Source organism: Embiotoca jacksoni, unplaced genomic scaffold (genome assembly GCF_022577435.1).
Source record: "Embiotoca jacksoni isolate LCO1_2020_lvr unplaced genomic scaffold, fEmbJac1.0.p SCAF_6, whole genome shotgun sequence".
NCBI classification, from domain to species: Eukaryota; Metazoa; Chordata; class Actinopteri; family Embiotocidae; genus Embiotoca; species Embiotoca jacksoni.
Genome location: NW_027185414.1, coordinates 14,382,414 through 14,407,242, shown reverse-complemented (window position 1 = coordinate 14,407,242; position 24,829 = coordinate 14,382,414). Strand labels below are relative to the sequence as shown.

At 40.8% G+C, this 24,829-nt stretch overlaps 1 protein-coding gene across 2 annotated transcripts; it reads right to left on the bottom strand.

Annotated features, from left to right (window-relative positions):
- Window positions 1-1,635: 1,635 nt before the first annotated feature.
- On the bottom strand, window positions 1,636-19,868 carry mindy2 (MINDY lysine 48 deubiquitinase 2). 2 transcript variants are annotated; one of them, XM_069174603.1, is made up of 9 exons: window positions 18,881-19,868; window positions 18,433-18,490; window positions 15,238-15,302; window positions 9,424-9,582; window positions 8,774-8,876; window positions 7,411-7,553; window positions 6,307-6,480; window positions 4,990-5,178; window positions 1,636-4,434 (listed from the first exon to the last, which is right to left on the bottom strand). In XM_069174603.1, exons 1-9 carry the CDS (start codon window positions 19,790-19,792, stop codon window positions 4,246-4,248), a joined length of 1,992 nt encoding a protein of 663 aa, XP_069030704.1. In that variant the 5' UTR covers window positions 19,793-19,868; the 3' UTR covers window positions 1,636-4,245. The 2 variants fall into 2 exon arrangements, with proteins under 2 accessions (XP_069030704.1, XP_069030706.1); XM_069174605.1 differs by having other exon boundaries at window positions 1,636-4,431.
- Between the last annotated feature and the right edge of the window lie 4,961 nt (window positions 19,869-24,829).

The following is a 24,829-nucleotide window of genomic DNA, read 5'->3' as shown; positions in this document are numbered from 1 at the left end:
TCAAGTTCGGAGACATTTCGAGGACATTCAGACTCAATTTGTAACTTGCAGAATTCTGTCATCACATTACAAGTTCTATGTATGTAGACGCCCACAAAATATCAAAACCTTCATCTGAATTGTTCCGTTTCAAATAAAGGAAAAAGTAAATTGCAAATTTAGCACTTTAAACTTCTGTCTATAATTCTAATTTAGTCTTGAAGGTGATTAGGACTCAATTCAAACAATGACAACAAACCAACAATTGATCTTAATCTTTTATTATCCTGGTAACTTCTAATCAGGTTGAATGTCCCTCGTTTATAAGGCATTTGTTATATATATATCACCATATACAATATGTGACTGTAATGTGAAAGGCTACATACATTATTTGGTCATTTATGTAAATAGATGAACATTGAAATCAACACAAATGAGTAACCTCCCGTATTCACAAACACGTTCCTTTTGCTTGTTTTGTTTTACTTAAAATATAAACATAATCGGCCTTATAGTGAAAATTATATTCTTGGGGTAGTCAATGATACAATTTTACTCCGCCTAGCTTTTCAGTCCACACTATACATGCATCACAAAGTAAAATCTGGGAGTTTGATATTGCATGAAAGAAAAGATCTCCCTTTCGATTGTTCAGCAGTGGATGAGTGTCTCAAACAAGAATTTCCCTCTGCTACATTAATGAACACTCAAGCCTTACAAAGCAGCCTTTTCCCATTTTTTGTTTTGTATGTTAGTTAAATGATGGATTAGACTGGAGAATGAACTACCTGAATTAGGGGTGCACCTACACCATGTTTTGCTGATGGAATCGAGTACCAGTTTTTTTTTTCCTGTCTACATGTTTTCTTCTTCACTGTGTAGAAAAACTGCCTTCGTTGGACAACTCAAATGACGTCCATCTGTATTTTCTAATCGTCTGTGAGCTGTGTGCAGCTACTCAGGCTTTTGTACTGGCAGCCTTTAAGTCTGGTATAGGTGGACCACTAACCTGAATATATCAAATTGCAGCAAGTTCTATTGAAGTGGTACTACCTTTTAACAAATGCACTCTTTCTTTTGAAGCCAAAACATTTAAACAGCCCTTTCATACTTTTACAAATTAATATTATTCAGCTGGCTTAAGAGCAACTGCTACCAACAGGAAATAATTATTTTGGCCATTATTCAGTTTTTTTTTTTTTTTTTTTTTTAAAAGGTACCCAAAAAACAATAGCACTCTTGCACAATTTATGTTCTGTAGAAAATGAGGTATGTTTCTTTTCTGTTAGTGCATATCAATGTAACAGTGCAAAACCAATTACAACAGCTATATGTTCAACGATCACCTTGTCAAAATACTAATTGTACAGCATTTACCCCACCATCACTTTTACAAGGCATACAAGAAACCACTTTGAGACATTGAACACGATATCCTTCTGATCAATTCATCATAGGAACTAGGGTGAAGCAAACACATTACAACAAAAAAAATATCAATTTCTGGTAATCATGACTACGAATAGCAAGCTAATGCACAGTAGCAAATCTGAAATAATAAAAATGTGCAGCGTGTGCCACTCAACACTCTCTTCACCCGTACAAACACCAACCAACGTAAACATCATCCAAATCAATTCAAACTTTCCCAAATGAAGATTTTTAAACTGGAATGTTTAATCAACATGTTTGTTTGATGGGCCGAGACATAAATGAGGTGAAACGCAAACATAATGAATCCCCCCCCCTAAAAAAAGAAAAAAAAAGCACAATGTGGCCAGAAAGCCTCCTCTCTGTCTTCTTCTTTTACCTTTTGATTACATATTGGTATTTATGCTGCAAGAAAAATAGTGTACATCATAATGTTTATTAACCCTGTCCACAGAGGTTTGTATTCTTATTAGAAACAGCTAATTAGTTGGGTTGGTTTTTTTTGTGTGAAGTTTGACAATGAGGTTCTTAAATAACATAGTGTTAAGTCTTTCAAAGTGTCAACATAGTTGTGTGTGTGTGAGTGTGTGTTTACATACATATATACTTAAAAACGGAGTAAGTGACTACAGGCCGAGGAACTGTGCCATTAGAAAGTGTACTATTTGAAAAGACACTCAAGGATACGTCCCTTCAAAAAAAGGCCTGAGAGTAGTTCTGATGTTCATGTGAAAAAAAAACTTATGGATTGTCTCATTCTGGTATCACGCCCGTTTCCTTTTGTCCTATAAAATATGTTGAAATGTTGTAACACACATACTGAATATATATATATATATATATATATATATATATATATATATATATATATATATACAAAACATAGCCTTGTTAGGGCCAAACAAACACGGAGCTCAACCTCCAGCCATCACACAAAGCCCATAGGAAAGGTTTCCCACACAGTAGGTAGCCTGCTGCCTCCATGTAATCGTCCCGGCCTGACACTCAGTTTGTTCTTTCAGAACAAAATAATGGAGACCACTTCACCAGCACTGCAAGGACCTCCTGTGACAACCATCTCCCTCAGTCTGCAACAGAAGGCTCGAGTCAAGGCATCCAACTGGAATGTATAGATAGAAAAGTTTCTCCGGAGGCAGTCCCATGGTACAGTGATGGCCCAAACCACGAGCTAAATCCATTATAAGAATGCATTAGGTAAATATGTACATCATGTGTTTGCATGCTCAATGATGCAGTAAAATGCACACAGGTTATCCTATACCCTGTAGGACAGCTCAGTTTGTGATCTTTTGCCATTAGGCCTTACGATCCATAAATAACAGATGAACTGACCCCTCTCTGAAGCTGACAGGCGGGTTGATGGAAAATAAGAAGGTGGCTTGAAAAGGTGAAATTGACTTAAAACAAAATAGTGGAGGGCAAGGAAGAACATCTACACAGCTACAGCATGAAACAAGGCAGGTTCATGATGAAGTAAATGGAGTTGAAACTCATGTTAAATTAAAATACAGGTTTGAGGAAAATGGTTTTTGTTCACAAATAATAATAAAACTTCCCTCATTTTAGAGAAATGTTACATGTGCAGTACTGAATATATTTTAAATTGTGACTGCAGTGGAACCAAATCCACGGCAGAGATCATGATAGTTCCTGCACACACACACACTAACCCTCGTAAGGAAGCTGCCAGAAGAGACTGCGAGAACGAAAAAGGGCCTTTTCGAACTACAATAAACTCTAAACTGGGTTCCATTCAATAGAAATCCAATCTGCCAAAAGCGAGATGTATCTCAGAAACAGCTGATTCAGTTTGACTGTCCCGAACGTACTTTTTCTGGAATAGAATCGCAACAAAAAAAAGTGTCCAAAATGTGTAGCTGAACTAATATATGCATACAAGATTTGGCTATTCCCAAACTGAAACTTGTTACATCAGTGAAGCTCAGTAAATGAGACCATCTATACCACACGCCATTATACCACATAGCATACATGTACTGTACACACCATACACATGAAAACAAGCACACATTCACATTCAGACGGAGCAGAATGCAACACTGCCATACTCTGGTAAGGCAAATCTGAACAGGACAAGCTGTGATGAGTATTGTTACGTAGCTACAGTACCTGGCAGCTATCTGGCGTTAATGAACCCTTAGTACATCGTGTTTCAGAGGGGACACGAGTGGTGTGAAAGAAAATCCCTTTTGGCTTACAGAAAAACTAAATAAAATCTTTCCCAAAAGTTACCTGATGTGAATCTTGGCATCAACGGATGACTTAAAAAAACCAAAAAAACTCAACTCAAAACAAAAAGTGGATTTTTCTATTGTTTTGTAAATATTGAGGCATAAAAAAAAAAAAAAAAAAAAAAAGCTTATAAGCTGCACTACAGAAGAATAAATGAAATGATTTGTTTTAAAAGAACATAGTGAGAGGGTGACATTTTGTTTCTTCTTTTGCTATAAAATATACCACCCCAGATAAACTTGACCCCACATCACAAATATAGTGCACTGTGCAACTTGTAACAAAGTTTGGCCGACTTTTATGAAAGATAAGGGGTAGTTATTGTTGTAGTGTCCCTTCCTCTGATGTCCAGGTTCCACTGAGGATAAAGGATAGCAGGCACCAGTGGTTTGGGAACAGCAAATCCTACTTTATCACCTCCTTCCCTTGTTTGTCGTCAAGCCGGGGGCTGCGCGTTGTGTGTCCAGTCCATTGAGAAACAAATGCTGTCCCCTTTCTCACAGATAAGCAAATGCACAAAACACTCACACGCACACTCACACAGACGCGCGCTGTATGTTACAAAATAACACATTTGTCTTTATCCTTCGATTCTTTCTTCGCTTTGCGCTCCCCGCTACACGACTGTTTTCCCGGGCTGGTTGTGGCTCCAGCTGCTGCTGCCGTCCCGGCGCCGGCTACTGCTCCGCCGGCGCCGGGACCTCCTCTGTCCGCATCGCCTCCCTCGACGGGCTCCTGCTGGCCCTGCTGCACAAACACGGCAGAGATGAGAGAGGGAGCAGAGGAGTGCAAATTTACAGTCCGCACAAGGCTATTTATTGAACTGGTGAATTCATATCAGCCAAATATGAATTTGTGGCTTAAAAATGGGCACATTGTGGAAATCGGAAAAAACAACATGTAAACTATGGTTTAGTTTACTGTTTTGATGATGCCTGATGAATTATTGTTATTGAATCATTGTTATTGGAAATCCTTTTTATTAGTATTCATTATTGACACATATGTAAAAAGAACGCAGTAACAGGGACGAGTTTTATTTTTGTCCGTTTAATTTCTATTTTGTGTTCAGAAATACATGATAGGAAAAGGCATGAATATTTGTTGGAATAAGTGATTTATCCCTCTCTCCCTTTTCATCGTCAGCTCCTCCTTTACAGCTCAAACTCTCTGATGCAGACATCCATCTGTTTCCAAAAGGCAGCATCTTCCCTCTGTGGTTCATTAAATGCCCCAGATTTGTTCTAACTCTTCTGCTTCTCCCCCCTCCCTCCCTCCCTCAGTCCCATCCTCCCTCCCTACCTGTGCCTGTGCTGCTGCCGCCGCCGCCTGCTCCTGCTCTTGCTCCTGGTAGTACTGGGAGGCTCGTCGGTCCTCCTCCTCCTGAAGCTTTTTCGCTAGCTCCAGGTCGCTGATGCCTTCAGGGAGTTGCTCCCACTGCAGGTCCTGGCTTTGCTGCTCCTGCTGCAGTGACAGCGCCATCAGATAATCCTGAAAAACAGACACACACAAACACACAGGTTAAGACTTGATGATCTATGGGCAGAGCTGTCATTGTGATGTTTAAGTATAGTTATTGTGCTCTGATTGTGCAACAGCTGAACTTGGCTGTTCCTCAGCTAAGCCACACATAAGCACAGTCACAATCCACAACTCCTTACTTAATAATGGAGCTCATTGTGTCCGTCTTCTTTAATTTTCCATTCTTGCTCTCGTTGTATTATTTTTTAGTAATTAACTGTGGTGTGATAAACAAACTTCCTATAATGTTTTATATTCAGTGTTTTCTTCTCCATGTCATCACAAGTTCCTTCCAATTTAACTGAATTGATTATAAATGCATAAAATGCCTAAATATATTTTCCTTATTAAACCTATATGGCAGATAAGGAGGGCTCGGCCTGAGTAAGCAAGAAGAATAAAAAGTAACAGCCCCTCTGCTCTTGTCTAGTCTGTGTGTGGGAGCGAGACAGATAGTCTGTCAGCGAGGTGTGTTTGGTCCATGTGGGCCAGCTAACAAGAACACCGCTGTGAAACCAGTAAAAATGCGTTGAAGACATAACCCGACGCTGTGATAAGGGACCACTGTAGTACAGTGAAGCATGGATTAGAACAGAAGAATGCACCATGCAGCCCTGCCCTGTGGGTGTGTGTGGGTGTGTGTGTGCGCGTGTCTGTCTGTCTGTCTGTCTGTCTGTCTGTCTAAGGGATTGGTGTGGGGAGCAATAACACATTTATTATTTAGGAACTTTCCTTTTTTTTTTTTTAGCATCGCATGATGCAGAGTTAATTTAATGTCTTCATGACGATCATCTGTAAACGGATGTAAACTGCGACTTGCCTGGTTGGCGGAGTCGTACAACAAGAGGAGGTCATTCTAGTTTTGTTTTCTGTATTCAGTCTTTTTGACAATCTGGGTGTTTCCTGGAAATTGATGTCATGTGAGAAAAATAATTTCTGTTCAGTAACTTAAAAACAGAGTACACACGGAAAGTAGAATGAGGACCAGTATGCCATTACTGGTTTTGCATTCTGTCTTGTCATTTGTGGGACACTGATTGTGTAAAAGCGCATAAATCATTACTGGTTTATCTAGTCTTGCCAGCTCAGTGCTCAGACCTGGTCTATCTGATCCTGCTGGCCGCGGTACACAGTCTCCGGATCAGAAGGAGGCCGCAACCGGAACTCCGAATCACAGAAGTTTCCATCTCCGTCGACGTTGTGCAGACTCTCCCAGACGACCTTCTCCTCCGTCAGGAAACCTTGGTCTGTAACCAGGAGGTACAGCTGGCCCTAGAAAACAACCACATCTGCATTCTATGTACACATCTTAACAGTATCACATTATATACAAACATACACTGCCCATGGAGTACTGTTAGTACACACATTAAATCTTAACACATTTACGGTTGTTTATCATGTGTGACAGTATGTCCATGTAAAAGTCTGCATCAGAGTGAGCACAAGACAACTTCAGCTTGTCTGAGGGTTATGGGACACATAGCACAGCTTTGGTTACATTGGCAATGATGGTATACGACTCAAAATGAAAGTAAGCACACTCACTTCCCCTCCTGTGGATAACAGGAAAGGTCTGCTGCAGTTATATGGCAAGCCAGCTGTGGGTAGGAGCTGTTACAGATGGGACCAGTATACATATGTATTGAATAGTGGGTCATTTTGATGGGTCTAATATTGTATACCTGCTATGCATAAATACGTAGCTTTCATCAGAAGTTATGGCAAAATCTGTGTCATGGAATATCAGTGTGCGAAGAAAAGAAATGAGGAGAGATTTTCGGAATCCAAATAATAATTGCAAACACTGAAACGCCATTAAATATCACTCAAAGGCTTTTGTACGAGAATAAAAAAAACAAGTAAGCAACAGAACTATTTCTTTGTGAACAGACAAGCATCGGATTAAAGCAACCTCACAACGTTTAGTTCACAGACATAAACAGAGTGCAGTCAGTTTAACCCTGCAAAACTAGTTAAACCTAAATCTGTAGGAATAAGGAGGGAAACAGAAAGAAATCTGATTACACCTGGTGGTCCTACAGTATGTCACATACAAACCCCAACAAGTGTCACTGTCACTGTCCTGAAGGACAGACAATAACATGCACTCCTGACGCATTGAAGTTTAAGCTCCACACATGCATATCAGTGTAACTCGCGTACAAAATACCAACAGTTGCAGTACTTCTTAGTGTTTACCTTGTATTTGATCATGGTGCTGAAGTGGTTATTCCTGAAGAAGACACAGAGCTCTCCCTCCTGTACAGTGGATGTGAGCTCACATAAGCCATGGTAGGTCAGCTGAGTGGCTGTGCTGTTGAGAAACTGCTCCGCTACAATGCCTACGAGGAGGGAGAAGGGGAGTGAGAGACACATCGTAAAACAGGAGGAGAGATTGAATTTGTGATTGAACAGCAAATAAGGAAATATGGAGCCATTCTACATGATTTTAAAGTATCTTTTTGTCCCTGTATTTTGTAAAGTATACAGACAGATTTAAATTTCACTAGAAATGGAGTCATATTATGTTTCTGGTAATTATGATCCTTTTGTTTTATAATCTGTGAGTAATTAAAGTAGTTCTTGAGATTTGTCTATTATTTAACTCGACTAAGGACGGTGCAAACGTAACTTTCATTTGTTACTGTAGATGAACTCTTGCTACAGATATTTTCTTCATCAGACCACAGACCGCTGGATGAGTCACATACATTACAATCAAGCGATCCCTGCTCATTCATGAACCTTGGTCACTGTTTGGAAAGCTTTTTGGAAAACCTGCTGTAATGTCTTTAGTCATTATTTTAACTATTCCGAGTCTCTGCTGCGAGACCTGCTAACAGTTACTATAGTAAACCCAAAGTCAGCTGAGAAATGGTTGGACATCTGATATCTGGAAGAGAGAGCAGTATTCAATTTGGAGCAAACACCCACAAAAGCAGTGATGGAGCAAAACCCGAGAATGAGCCACAACTTCCAGAGACTGGTGGAAAAGAAACTAAGAATTTAATATTTCAGCACCATAAAGCTTAACAACAAAACTCAGAGCTGTGATTGGTAGCATCGGCATCAAACCGGCCCTCAAAGGACTTTCCGGGCTACAAATGCAGAAATACAATAGAAGGGAGCCCGTGTCCCAGATCAGTACATCATCTGTGTCTAAGGCCTTCATGTGTTGACTTGGTAGCAGCCCGGCTGACAACTACTCAGGCAGTTCAGTGTAGAATGAGCAAATAATTAGTTGAAAAAGTTACTGACAGCTGGAAAGAAAACTGTGAGCCGAGGAAGTAGGTCATTTGATGGGTCGTCACATGTGCTGTATGTCCTAGTTTTATTTAAACTCGGTCTGTGGTTTTGTGCAGCATGCGTTTGTACTGGACAGTCCAGTAAACATATCTCGTAAGAGCCACTGAATTACATTTAAAAACATTTTTAAATCTTTTTATTTTTCACCGAATCTTTTTCTTCACCTCCAAGTACCCAAGGGAGACGGGGAAGACAATCTGAGACAGGAGGGACAGTCAGGCAGGTCACACATTAGTAGTGAAGAGAGAGCACTCACCTTCCCCTGCCAGCTCGCTGCTGTCCGACTGTTTGCAGGATATTATCTTCTCCACCAGCTGGTTGTAGCTGCAGTTGCCCACTGCCTTGACAATGTCCTGCATCTGCAAACAAAGATAAAAACTGTAGGACAGAACATCAACCAAGCTTTGGTGCCATTGTACTGAAAGCCACAGAAGATTCATTCAAAATTGAACTAAGACTGTTACCACGTCTAAACCCGATTCGTTTTATGTGTACTTCATGTAAAATCAGAGAAATTGATTAATGAACCCTTACTTTATCCCAAAAGATGCACTTGAACAGCGCAGTAAGACCATGAAAACCCCCAACTTTATTCAGAGGGGGAGTCATGTCATGGCCCTATACATGCAATGAGGTTATTTATTCTGTTTCACACTCTTTCAAACTAATCACAGGCAATGTACTCACACATTGACTCTTATTCAAATATCTATTACCACCCTTTCTTTGACGTTTTTGATATGTAAACACATTGTGTGTCATGTCTGTTTTCACACAGCCATGAACTGCAAGCAAGAACTGACTGGTGGAATATATCAGTCTTCATCGTGTACGTGTTGGGGACAGACAGGTGAATAAAACAAGCAGAGTTTCAGGCAGGTCAAGAGAAAATGAGGTCCAGCCCACCTGGGGGTCAACCAGCCAGCCGTGGTAAAGAGGGATGTCCAGCAAATCAAACACGATGCATTCTGGGGTGTACTCAAAGACTCGCACCCCTGTGAACTTCACGTTCACATCCAGACCCGTCTGCAGCTTGTGCAACACTGCCATGGCATCACTCATGTTCTGGAAAACAAAAAAGGATACAGATTCCTGTTAACAACTCTGAAAACAGCAGCAGAGTGAAAGAAGCAAATTAAAAGACACATTTGAAACATATATATATATATATATATATATATATATATATATACATATACAGTACTGATTTATGGACCTTTAAATAAACCATTCGCTGCCATTTATGATTGTATAAAAAACTACAAAAACACTCATGTCCTCATTTGGTTTTGTCATATTAGTCTGCTTCATAGTTATTTTACTGACTGCAGTTGAGTTGTTTTTACATTTACTACTTTACTGTATTGCACAGATTAATGGCCGATCAAACTCCAGCCACAGGAAGAAAGGGGACTTTCTGCCAGGAAAACCTTTGATATTACATTTCTGTGTCAGCTTTTAGTCATCATCATCATGAGACATGACATTTCCCTTTGATAATATTAACAAGGAGTGGACAGGAACACAAGACAGTTTAATGCAATTGAATATCCCTTTAATATTCACTACCTTTTAGACTTTTGGAGCATTTTTGCTTTTTTTTTTTAAGGGTTGGGAAATGGGGACATGAAAGGAGATGAGGGGACAGAGAGAGAGTCGGGATGGCATGCAATTCAAGTCCCCAGCTGGATTCAAGCAGTGGACATCATGATTACACAAAATGCCAAACCCCTACCTAGCTTAACAGACCGCCCCACAAATGCTCAATTTGTTCTGCCGTCATTTCAGACAGATTATTAAATTCTGCAGCACTTTTAAGGGTGTGGTATGTTAACTTGAGTTGTATTATATACAAAGTACCACAAAAATCTGTGTCCATCTTTACTTTACTTTCTTGAGGCTTTAACATTGACTTACACAATCATTCCAGATTTTAGCAAACCACTACAGTGCTCATCCTGCAGTTTCAATTGACTTATATCTCTAGTTTAAGCTATAAATAGTCAAGAATGTTGGAGGACCTTATCGCTAATAGATGAGTCATGTATTTTGCTAGATTTTGGTAAGTTAATGCGGTTGGTAATTTCAATTTTGAATGGCTTTGCCTTTGTTAACGTGTCATGTCTTTATGTCAGGATGATGGATCACTATAGCAGAAGGTATACGCTGACATCACTTTTTCATATGATACCACCCCAGGTATCAGTTGTTTCACCTGCAGAGCATTTACGAATGTCAGTGTGTGCCCTACCATTATATTGGCAGGGCGTCCCGTCTGAAATAAACCAAGAAATACGAACCAACTCGTAGAACTGCAGTTTTGTCCTGTAACTACTATTTATTCACAAACTTCCTGTGCAACCGTTTCATTGCAGCTCGGTATGAGAGTCGCCCATGCATTGTTCTGTCACTGACAGTCGTGCCAATTCGTCTGTTTCTCTGCTCCGCTGAGTGTCAGTGTTTCATGAAGGGCGGTGCAGACCCTCAGCTCACAGAGACCCATCCCGCCCCGCCAAGGCTGTCTGACTGGGGGAAACACTGAATGTCATTAAAATAAATGTACCACCAGCATCCTGCAGGTTTTAATTGCACTGCTTTTAATTGTCTCTGTCTTTTTCAGTATTCATGTGCTCAATGCTGCTTTTTCCTATTTACTGAGACAAAAACATTAGAAAAGAATCTCAGAAAAAAAAAAATCTAAAAGTCAGTAACAATCTTTTGGCTGCAGAAAAAAAAAATCCATTCATTTGAATCGGTAACTAATTGGTTACACAGAATGAGCCGTTTTCAATATGTCTATTATTTATTCTTTAACAGTAATTGACTATCTAATTATAAAACCGGCCTTTCACTGCACTGTATGAACATTAGCAGAAATACTTCACATACATAACTGCAGCACACCTGAGAACCCACTGAAACAGACTAATTCTTGCATTCAGCCTCAAAGCAATGTTTCCCAGCTGGCTCTGAACCTCTGCTGCCATTTCCCTCTGAGATCAAGATGAGCCTCACAGCTGAGCCCTAAGACTCTATTATGAGTGTGTAGTTGTAAGTGACTTCCATACGATTTCAACTCTTTCACAATACATCACGAGAAACCATGAAGATACAAGAAAAAAAAAAGAGCCCAGAGAAAACGCGATATCCACCAGATGCCTGAGCGATAAACTCGAGCCTATAAAGCAAATTTACTTTCCGTTTACTGACTTTAAATAGGGATGGATGATTAAATTTAATTGTTTATTGACTCTCAGGTGTATCATAATTGTGTCATCATAATCATTTGAACAATTCTGGTATACAAAATAATGAGTCCAAGCCAAATCTAACAAAAACCCTCTGAATGAGTTGGGGAAGTGTTTATTTTGGAGATTTTTGTTTGTTGTAAAGTATAATAGGAACACAGTTCAATTTGCTACACGTTAATTGCTTTGTAGATGATTTTGTCTACATTTTCATAATGCTGCAAAAACAGTCTTATTATTATAGTTAGCTGCATAGTTAGCAATATAAACTCATTTATATTGCTCAGCTTACATTGGCAGAGTGGTCAAAAACACCACTACTGTGAATGTGTCTTTATTTGCCGTAATTTATCGCAATCCCAATGTCTACATATTATGATTCATTTTATTTTACTGTCTTGTCATGTGCAATGACGAGAGCAATGGTTTCAAATGTCGCACAGTCACTCCAAAATAAATGTTCAAGTGTTAGCAGTGTGTGGACTTTTCAGTTTACAGCAGATATACTGTATGTCTTATGAGCAGTGAGCTGCTCCAGCTTTGACGCTTGGCGCACAGAGTTGAGGTGAAAGGCCTACAGTTGGCTCATCTGAGTGCATGGATTAGGACAGTTATGAGCAGCAGTGATGGCAGGATTAGCAGGGCTGTGTAATGGACCACAGCTCTTCACTTTAGGGCAGAGTGCTTCTACAGTAGATGAGCGCTCGTAGATCAGATGATGAGCACTGCATCATTCACATTCAGCTGGGCTTGTGTTGGCTGTAACATTAGCACAGTACTGTGCTACTCTGCTGGGGCCTTTCTGTGTTTTTACTCACACTCTTCAGTGTTGGTATGGAAAGGAAGGACTCTCTGCTTCTCTCTTGGTTGATTTTTACCCCAAATTTGAGCAACAACAAAACCCTGAGTATATCTAATTAGGCAGTAGTTGACAGAATATGGTGCAACAATGCCAAGATGAGGGATATGATTCCTACAAGGATTTCTGATGGTCCCAGTTGATAACAACATGTAGAAGTGCCTACATTAAAACATAATGCAGCCAAGAAATCAAACTATAATTTAAGTGCCACACTGTAAACACGTATGTCATGGAAAGAAGATTTGGTGGGAATGATTTGCTTTCCCCATGTTGTAACCGGAGTGTAAAAACCTCAATGTTACTGTTAAGCAACACAATATATCATCTCCTGCTGGTAGATTTACACTATCAAAGGTTGATTTTTATTTGGTTTCAAAAGGAAAATCATAATACTGAATGCAACTGTCGGATTTATGTCATGTGCATGCATGTTGATCATATTTTATGAGTCTGGCTGCAGGCATGTCTATAAAACAGCAGATCTATGAACCTAAAAAAAAAACATCAATCAATGCAGGACAATATCAGTGGGAGCTATAAATAATTAACAGTTTACATTACTGTAATGTCCCACAATGTGGGTCATATGTTTATAGATCCTGGCAAACATCAGTGGCTGTTACTGCTCTACATTTTTGTTGTATGTATCATCAAGCTAATCTAATGTGTCTAATGTTTGCCAACATCTAATTAGATACAAGAGGAGGACAAAACAACAGTCAATATATAGTAAAACACAGCAGCACCACTAACTAAGATCACAGAGATGAATCAACTTCTTTCTAATAGAGTCAGCATTAACTGATTACAGGCTTTAGAAAGATAGATTGGTAATGGACCTTGTGTGTAGATTCATTTTAAATCTTATAATAAGATGGTTCCTGTTTGAATTAAATCAGTGTTAAACAGCACAACCTGCACAACTGATAGCAGTCTCTCCCACTCGTCACCCATTCAGTGATTTGCTCTGCGTACAGGCTTTTTATCATGTTTTAGTCAAAGTTACTCTATCTGCCTGCTCATTTAGAGAAGAATTTAAGGCACCAAACAGATATGTATGAAAAATGTGTATTCATTTATCTTCAAATAAGCCAGTGTTACGGTCATAGGACAAGATTGTAATGCTTTACTCAGAACAACAACAAAAAAAAAGGTTTGTGAACATTGCCATTAATGCGAATGACAACATGTTAAAACAAAAGACATTTCTTAAACACGATAACCCATTACCTCCCACGAGTGAGCAGTCAACATGGATGAATCACCTTGTTGAGCGGCGCCCACTGAGACAAAGGCAGAGCAAAACTACACTCACTTCCTCAGCCTCTCCAAGTAAATATTTAACAGTAGCTAAAGAGGAGCTGTGTAACTGCTATTTTAATCCTTGCACACTCCTGTGACAGTTGACGTTTTTAAAGCTGAATTTATAAATAGAAATACATCTATGCACTTCTACAGTTCTTTTTAAAGTCAAGACAAAACATTCACATTTTATAACAATCCTACAGGCTATTGAAACATTTATCTCCAACACATTAAAAATGGGACGTGGTTTGTGAGACATGCACGGACACACTTGCGCTCTCTTGAACCCCAGTTTCCAGCATCCCAGAGCGCTTGCCCACTGGAGTCTCCACATAGTGTGTCAACAAACCACAGCACAGACACAGACGGCACACGGACATGAGGACACCCACATGCAAAACGACTCCCAGGCCAGTGTCTAGGATTAGACCACCATAATAACTAGGCAACACAAACTCCAGCCACTCCCTTACTTCAACTTTGCATGCTGAAGACACCGCTGATTCATTTAAGAGGTTATATTTCAGCTCAGCTTAAATTTAGACACACCGTTCCTGTGAGCTTCTCTGAGGAAACTGCACATTATTTTTGTTTCTGCTCTCTGAATGAGGGACAAGTGTGGCTTTAAATCATTCACAGATGTGCTGGTGCTCTGCCACGCAAGAGCAGCAGAGGCAGGGCCCCTCCCACACCGTAGGCAGGCATGGAGATGGGAGGAAGCAGGAGAGCTGGAGCTCCAACTCCAAGTGCCACACACGCACGCACGCACACACGCGCAGCCTGAGTAATAGCCGGCAGCTAGCCATGTGTCTCTAAGCATCTACCGCCATGTGAAACAACATAATCTGACACTCCTGACCCTTGTTGTTCTCTGGGCCTTGCAAGATACATTTTATGTAATCTATAGAGCAGTGGAAAAAACACAAGCTGCAGTTTTATGTGGTTTGCAATCAACTTGATGCTTATTTCCATATTGTGAAACATCCGCTGACCTCTGCTACCTCAATGCAAATGTGAGCTCCATGTTAAACTTGTAGTTATTATTTCGACAGCGACAGGGGGGGGTGGATGGAGGGAGAGAGAGACGGGGGAGAGGGAGGGAAAGAGGAAGAGAGATAAAAGCGAGAGGGAGGGGGGCGAAGGGGGGAGGAAAAGAGAGAGAGAGAAAGAGGGGGGGGGGCTCATCCCAAAAGCCCTGTGCTCCTCAAGTACCATGAACAGTCAGCAGCTTATTAATACACACACATAAGCAAAAACACACGCCTGTTTAATGATGAGAGCCCACGGTGTGCAGGCAGACTTTACCTGCTCATAGTTTAGCCGCTGAGCCTCCGATATCTCTTTGGGTTTGGTTTCCAGAATGTAGTCACCTGCAGAGAGACAGAAAGATATGCTGAGCCAGATTGTATTGAAGGAGCAAAGGGACAAAGGCCTCAATTGTCAACGATTATCACAATGAGTTTAAAGCTAAAGCATTCGAACGTAATGTGACAGATGCTTTAAAATGTGTCTAATGCCCATCGGTGGGTTTCAACACTGGCCAGCTGTTTCCCCGAGAAGAGGCTGTGCCAGATATGTAGGATCAGTGTCCACGGTGGTGTCACCTGAGAGCTTGGTCGACTCGTCCCTGCTGCTGCAGCAGAGGGCACAGACTGGCAGATGTCTGGCTCCTGCCGTTTCGGCCCAATCAGCGCTCCAAACATGCGGCTTTCTTATCATTAACACAGCAAACCCCGCTGCCAAGTCTTTACGAAACAAATCTAGACTTCACAGTGCATCCATAGTGTACGCCGCGAACACAGCCGACCACAGCCGACCACAACATCCCTGGCCACATGTTTGCTTTTGTTGGTGTTTGTTTGCCTTTCTTCTGAGTATAGTATACTACTGATGATCATTTCAAGTACCTCACACACGTTGAGGGGAACGAAAAAGCTGTCTCTCGCCGTTGCTGTGAAGGTATTATTGCAGTTATTGCCTCTCCTCACTTTTAAAACTGATGTGTACGTATTTTTTACAAGCATTAATTTATTAGGAACTGGCGAGAGTATAAGCTGCACTGTCAACACATACTTTTCTTGAAAATTACTCAAGAGGAAAGTCATCGACCATTTTATCATCAACAGCTGCATTAACTAAAAACAAATATGCATGAAGACAAAAAATAACTGCTTTCATATGTATCCTGCTCAAGCTAATAGAAGTAGTGTGATATATCCAGAGTAAAGTTCTTTATGTTCTCTTTCTTGTGATTAGGGCTTTATAATAGAAATGACTCACCACCAAATTTACTTTCTTCATCTGCATAGTGAGAAATAACTGCTCAATACTAAACTTGGCTTTCTCAGCAGAAGAAATGTTTCTATGAGCCAGTTAAGGCCTTTAAGTTCTCTTTTCTCATAAATTTGTGTGGCCAACAAATTATTTACAAACCTAACTAAATCCAAACTGTTGCACCAGTCAGGCTCATGAGCTCTGTAACCACGGTCTGCTGTTATAAAACATGAACTTTAACTTCCCAACTGTCTGGGCAGATGTTTGGACGAACCAACAAACTGCTTGCAGTGTTACGACTGCCTTTGACTTGATTTCTACACTGTCACCATAGATGAAGATTTTAGCGCAAGGCAAGATTTTTTTTCCAGCAGGAGGCCGGCCAGCTGAGTGGTTTTACTACAATGTGTCCACAACAGGGAAAACCCCTCACTGCTCTCTACAATCAGTGAGCTGTTGACTCCCCTCTCTCTCTCTGGTACTCCCTTAACATCTGTATCTGTCTGCCTCTCCCTCTGGATCACAGGCATGCTACACTGCTGAGCTGCTGAGTGATGACCACCAACCACTTTAAACTCCACTTCTGAGCTTCATCACCCTTTCTCGATGTGTTAAGACAAAAAGAAAGGGAGTCGAGTCGAGCGGAGGTTAGAAGTGATCCAGAAGCCCCCAAACACTCATCCTCCCAAATACCAAACAAATGAACACAGCTTGGATAAAACTTCTTTTTTTTTTAACTGCAAAATTTAGTTCGTTTTTTAAAGTGCGACGTTAGCCAACATACACAAACAAGTCAGAGAAAAATGTACAGTGCTGTGATGTGGATTATTTGAGTGTGGATGCCAGTCTAGTCAGGACTGGACAGTAGTGGAGTGTAATTCAGGTACTTTTTACTCGAGTGTCTCCATTTTATGCTTTAGACTTCTACTCCACTACATAGAGTCAAATACTGTACTTCTACTCCACTAGATTTGCCTGACAGCTGTTTACTGGTGACTTCCTGCCCAGTGAAAACCATGTATCTCCAAATTTGATGACTTTAAATATATTTTTTTCCTGATAAAGTAAAAAGTTAAATGTTCTTTTTGTGTTGAGAAAATTATCCTCCTTCTTAAGATAGAGAAATTATTTAAAACCCCATTTGGATTTGCTGAAAAAAATTCATTGTTTTCAGAGCTTGCTGACTTAAAAAATAGGTCGTTCTCACAGGACAGTGATGCTACAAACATATGATAATCTCATAGAATATGATGCATTAGTGTTGGCTATCCAAACTATCCAACAGGGTACAAAGCTGTTAAAATGATCACAACCTTAGATAACCACGGCACCCATATTAATCCAAACACATCATACATAACACATAACAGTAAAACACTCACAGGGGCCATTTTCTTCATACTGTGTACTTTTCTTTTTGAGTCTTTAAGCAAATTATACATATAATACTACCATACTTTTACTTAAACTTTTGAATGCAGGACTTTTCCTTATAGTGGAGTATTTTCATAGTGTGGTATTAGTACTTCTACTTAAGGACAGGACCTGAATACTTCTCCCACCACCGCTGGCAGCTCTCCCTTCAAAGAACTCCTGTTAATCAAACACTATGCTTCGATTCTGAAGGGTGATTTTGGTTATAAAGAACCAGAGAGGAGAAATAGCTCCGGTTTCCTTTGCAGCAGCAGAAGATTGAGTGACAGGGGATTCCCCTGTTCTGGTCTCTTTCCCTGTTGACTCTGGCAAATGTACACTAAATATCTGACCTTTAAATATGGAAACGCTCATTAGAGGGAACATGAAACACAAGAGTGTTTACTAGGATGGTGAAACTCGGTGGCGGTGGCTTTATGGACTACTCCGTTTACAAGTATGGACCTCAAGTTAGTTGGACTCTATTAAAACAGCCCCACATGCCACTACAGTAGTAACCTACTTTGTACATTTGATATTTTCTAGAAAACAGGCCATTATTGTACATGGTACATGTTAGAGCAGGTAAGAAAAAAAAAAAAGCCAAGCACAGGAGGTTCAGATTCAGTGAGGTAACATGTTTTTATATTAGAAACATTACATTTTTATTTTGCACATTAATTTGATTTTGTGTAACAGGTTTAGTCAGGGTTTTAAGTGCAGCTCCCAGTCCATTTTGAGAACTATCAAAGTCAAATCAGGCTCCTCTTTCACAAAAGGAAAACTCTGGGTTTAATAGCTTCAAACACTCACCAAGATACTCCATCAGTTGCTCAGCAGTTATTATTTCCATCATAGGTGGCATCTTAACCTGCAACAGAGACATATGTTCATTAATATGTTACCTATTTATCAAACAACCTCCAACAACACAAGAACAGGACAAATGGTCATTAACTGGCAGAGCAAAACATCCCTTGCCGTCATTCAACATGTATGAGCAGGTTGAAATATAATCTCATCTGATGCGGAAACATCATATATGAACATGTCCTGACAGAAATCATTTTAAAGAGGAAGTGCTGAGGGATGAGACTGTACTGTTGTGTTGTTAACCAGCAAATTGACATGTTAAATCAACTCTTACAACAGATGCTCCTTGATAAAATAAGTGATGAGAAAGCTCAGAGCTGCCTGAAATATGCCCATTTCTATCAAGTTAGAAGTAAGTTTTTATTGACCGATGCTCATCAGCTTTTACCTTCCACGCAAGCAGAAGGACATTCATAATTGCCAGTAATGGACAGGGGCCGTTCTCGTTCTGGGTGATGATCGGCGTGTTCTCCTCCCTCCATTTGATCCACTTAATGTGGTATATGGACTGGCCGGCGGCCCGGTCCTTAGCACACGAAATCTTTGCCCCATCAGCCCCGTACTCGCTCTGCAAGGCCAAAGCCAGTCCCCTGTCCTCCAGTCCCTCACTGTTCAGGTCGGAGCTGGGGCACGAGTTGAGGTTGGAGAAGGACTCCAGTGAATCTATGCTTCTGGACTCTCCACCGAGGCTGGGATCGGGGTCACTCCCACTCGGCAATCCTTCCGACAAGGTGTGATCACCGGACAGCCCCGATTTGACGTCTGCTGTGATTGCTTTGTCCGGACACAGATGAGTCGGTTTGGCAAGTTTTGTCGGTTCACTTTCTCCACAAGTCAAACCCTCAGCAGGCACAGCTGTGCTCCCTTTAGCGGGAGGTGAGCACGGGCCGCCGGGTTCGTTGTTTACTAACTTTGAGGCACCACCCTGGCTGTCTTCTGCAGCCAGCACCGAGTCATGTCCCATCCCGTTACTGATCTGATCACCGGACCCCGACCACGATCCGCTAGCCCCGGTGTCTTTCTTCTTGTCCTCCTGCACAGGCAGGACTTCGATCACTTCTGGCACGTCAGAATTCCCGGCAATGGAAACGACATTAACGGCGCTGGGAGCACTAACATGAGTGGTGCTGATATTACAAGTAACGTCAACCAAAGTACTGAGAGCAGCCTCACTGTTCTTGCATTTGTCGGCTGTTCCTTTCACTCCGCCGACAGCCTTAACATCGCCCATTTTTCCAGCAATCGTGGCACACAAAGAGCTCCCGTCGGTGTCTCGATGCAAGTTTGCATTTTTCTCCATTTCGAGATACAGCCTGTCGACAGATTTTAGCTAAATTGCAGCAGCAGCTTCGGTCCCAAAGACGCCATGACAACTCTACGAGTGACGTCATCAGAGTGAAAAGCTTTCAGGCCGAGCAAGGGGGCGGTAAAAAAAAGAAGCAACGACCAGGCCGTGATGCGTTTGGGTTAGTTCGTAATCTGGGGACTCTAAAATGTATCGCTCCCATGCGAAATATTATTTAAATTAGATATATTTCTTTTACATTATTTAATGACAGAGTTGACTAAATGACATACAAACGGCTCAATTTAGCTCCTACTTTTTTGATCCATCGAAACAAAAGCAAATGAAAACACATTTTCCACTCCAAAACCTACGTTGTATACTCCCCAAACTCAGAGATGAGATTAGATTGAGTGTTAACAGTTTATTAACAAACACCTAAAGGTAAACGAACCAGCTCTAACCAAATATGTAAAGATGGTTGCATCTTCAAAGCGTTTTAATGTTGAAACAGCCTCTTTTACGAGGACTCCTGAAGGTGAAATGATTAAGAACCTGCCGTCGCCGTGACCGTCTTGCGTACCAGTGCACGCGCATTTGAGAGGCCATAATAATCTCCCGTAGCATGACCTCCCGAGTCCCTACCACTTTGGATATAACAAGGCTGCTATTGACTGTGAGTTTAAAGCATTCATGTTTTAAACACTTGAAAACAAAAGTAGCCTATAAAAGTACCCCCGTATAGTTAGGTTTCTAATTTATACATATGTAATTAATTGGTTCTTTTGGACATCCTACTAAGTATCCGCCCTGTTGTAACCATTATGTGCTCTTATCTAAAAATAATAATACTAATAACTTTTTGGGGGATTAAATTCGTGCAGAATTGGTTGGGATCGGGATGCAAGAAAAGTCATACAACTAACCGTCATTTGACAGTTTATTTGGCATATGCAGTAACACTTTGAAGACACTGGGTGGCAGCAAATACTCGACCGAGCAGTTCCCTGGGACAGCACCATATAGTGACAGCACAGATTAAATGCTTCCCAGGAGAAAGTTGAAACATGTTTAGTTTTTTTCATTAGGGCCCGAGCACCAATGGTGCAAAAGCCCTATTGTTATTCAAGCGATTATTCTTCTTCTCCGTAAACAACTGCATTTTTGGAGGCTTCATCACACTCAAAAACTCATGAAAGTTGGTACACGTGTCTCTCCCGGCGAAACATTTCTTATTTCAGTGGAGCAACAGCACCAACCACTGCACCACCTATCTTTCCAGGAGTCAGACAGCATCGTGACAAATCTTTGGCTCACTGCAACATATAACTCCACCGTCCACAAATATTAAATCAAAGGCAACCAATATTGCCGCAGACATTCTTTGGTTAATATATAAACATGTTTTCAAGGGGGCCTGCAGTGATATTAAATATCTTCCTGTAATGTGTATTGTATGCAAAACTTTTTCAATTTCTCCAAACGTTTCAACTTCACTAAAAGTTGAATCACCACCAACAGGCCAAGGTGGAACTTGAACCATTAATATCAACCTTGGTGAAGTAGGATATTTGACCTGTTGAGTTAACCAGACTGTCGGCTGAGTCTCTGGAAGCTCTGAGTGAACTCCGTGAAACACTTTCTCCGCTGCGACTCGGGTTGCAGGTTTGCCGGTCTGGGATTTCAGATTTGCGTTGTAAAAGCAGTCGTACTAATACCAAACCAAAAGTCCACAAAAATAAAATACCTAATACTCAAACAAAAACTAAAGGGTGTGACTGATTTCTGTCCGACCTACCGCAAACGTTTCCCCCCAAAATCCCATTAATACATTTTAATGCTATAGTATGACTTTTTTTTTTTTTATCATGTTTTGGACATGACTTTTTTTTTTTTTCATATTTCGGACGACAAAGTCTGACAGAGTGGTGCAGTGGTTACACCAGTGGTTAACACCAGTGGTTAACACCAGTGATTAGCATTTGCCTCAGTGAGAAGTAACTGACACACATGTCATTTCAGAAAAAAGTCTTGCTCCAAAAAGTGATAAAAAAAAAAAAAAAATTCATACGGTATGTCGTCCGAAATATTCAAACAAAGTCATACTATAGCATGTCATCCAAAAAGTGACCCAACCAGTCATTTTAGTATGTAGTATATATTGTATATAGTATATAGTATAGCCAGGTTTACAGCCAAGTTTGATGTTTCGCCGTGACACAGGAAGTTGATGTTGAAGGTCAAACGATGCTCCAAACCTCATGAAACTTGCGTCAGGCACCAACTTTCATTTGTTTTTGAAGATGTTAAAGCCGCCAAAAAAAAGGCAATTTTTTTTAAAAGAAGAATAAGAAACGAGATTGAGAAAAAAATGTAAACTTCAAGGGGGAATATGCAGACCCTCGTGTGCTGCACGTCGGGGAGCCGGCGGCCCCGAAACGCAGCGTGCGAGGGTCCGCATATCACTGCTTGCAGTTTTTATTTTATTTTTCGAGTTTTTAAAGCTAGGTAGGAGTCATGGTTCTCAATGTTACACAAGGTGTATGATCTCAATTGTTGAGGAGTGCAGTGTAACATACAGTAGGATATAGGCCTTCTACAATTACAATAATTTAATGAAAAACGTTTTTTTATATATGATGTTAGCCATTCTTATTCTGAACTCTCAATAAGTGTGATGATTTCAGAAAAAAGAGTTTGTCTCTATTTTAATTTTGAAGTAGGCAATGGAAATTGCTTCAAATAGGTGTCAATACCTACTTGTAAGCCATCAGCACATCTGTCACAAGCATGACTTTGCCGTCTTCTAAAGCGCCTGACCTGCTGTGGGTCCACAAAGACAGACACAAGTGGCTCAGAGGACCAAAACCATGTTATACCATAAAATGTATTGCGTCAAAACACTTGCCTAAACCCAGCCAAGCACGGCAGTCAGCTCAGAGAAAGTCTAACAGTCCAACAAATAGATTATTTGTGTGAAGTGAAGGCACCGAAAGAACTTTGTGGTTTAGAAAGGAAACCAAAGCAGGAAATCAATCTTATTGAACACTCTCTGCAATGTCAGAGTCTCACAGCTTTTAACTTTTTGAACACTTCATTACTGCTGTTGTCTTTGTTTGTTTACTTACTACATGTCTACATTTATTAACTGTATTGTTTGTATTTGTTTTCTTTCCCCCCTCGTTTCATGTACATGCAAGTTGTCCCTGTTGGTATTTTAAACTATTACAATATAGTGACCTTTCAGTGCCAGATATTAAACATATCAACTTCCGAGAAATGTGTACTAAATGATGCTCAGTACGGCCAGAATATTTCTGCTGAGATGGAAAACCATGGTTAACTACTCAGTAATAATATATTTTTATTCACACAGGCTGTTCTAACGAGATGTACAGTGCATCCGAAAAGTATTCACAGCGCTTCACTTTTTCCACATTTTGTTATATTACAGTCTTTTTCCAAAATGGATTAAATTCATTTTTTCCCTCAAAATTCTACACACAATACCCCATAATGACAACGTGAAATACATTTTTTTTGAAATTTTTGCAAATCTATTAAAAATCAAAAATGAAAATATAACACGTACATAAGTATTCACAGCCTTTGCTCAATACTTTGTTGAAGCACCTTTGGCAGAAATTACAGCCTCAAGTCTTTTTGAGTATGATGCTATAAGCTTGGCACCTATTCTTGGGCAGTTTCTCTCATTCTTCTTTGCAGGACCTCTCAAGCTCCATCAGGTTGGATGGGGAGCGTCGGTGCACAGCCATTTTCAGATCTCTCCAGAGATGTTCAATCGGTTCAAGTCTGGGCTTTGCCTGGGCCTCTCAAAGACATTCACAGAGTTGTCCTGAAGACACTCCTTTGTTATCTTGGCTGTGTGCTTCGGATCGTTGTCCTGTTGGAAGATAAACCTTTGCCTCAATCTGAGGTCCAGAGCGCTCTGGAGAAGGTTTTCATCAAGGATGTCTCTGTACATCGCTGCATTCATCTTTCCCTCCATCCTGACTGGTCTCCCAGTTTCTGCTGCTGAAAAACATCCCCGCAGCATGATGCTGCCACCTCCATGCTTCACTGTAGGGATGGTGTTGGCCAGGTGATGAGCGGTGTCTGGTTTCCTCCAGACATGACGCTTGGCATTCAGGCCAAAGAGTTCAATCTTTGTTTCATCAGACCAGAGAATTTTGTTTCTCATGGTTTGAGAGTCCTTCAGGTGCCTTTTGGTAAACTCCAGGTGGGCTGTCATGTGCCTTTTACTGAGGAGTGGCTTCCGTCTGGCCACTCTACCATACAGGCCTGCTTGGTGGAGTGCTGCAGAGATGGTTGTCCTTCTGGAAGGTTCTCCTCTCTTCACAGGGCAACGTTGGAGCTCTGTCAGAGTGACCATCAGGTTCTTGGTCACCTCCCTGACTAAGGCCCTTCTCCCCCGATCGCTCAGTTTGGCCGGGCGGCCGACTCTAAGAAGAGTCCTGGTGGTTCCAAACTTCTTCCATTTACAGATGATGGAGGCCACTGTGCTCATTGGGACCTTCAATGCTGCAGACATTTTTCTGTACCCTTCCCCAGATCTGTGCCTCGATACAATCCTGTCTCGGAGGTCTACAGACAATTCTTTGGGCTTCATGGCTTGGTTTGTGCTCTGACATGCACTGTCAATTGTGGGACCTTATATAGACGGTGTGTGTCTTTCCAAATCATGTCCAATCAACTGAATTTACCACAGGTGGACTCCAATCCAGTTGTAGAAACATCTCAAGGATGATCAGTGGAAACAGGATGCACCTGAGCTCAATTTTGAGTGTCATGGCAAAGGCTGTGAATACTTATGTACATGTGATTTTTTTCGTTTTTGATTTTTAATAGATTTGCAAAAATTTCAAAAAAAAATTCTTTCACGTTGTCATTATGGGGTATTGTGTGTAGAATTTTGAGGGAAAAATGAATTTAATCCATTTTGGAATAAGGCTGTAATATAACAAAATGTGGAAAAAGTGAAGCGCTGTGAATACTTTCCGGATGCACTGTATGTCTCTTACATGGGGACCC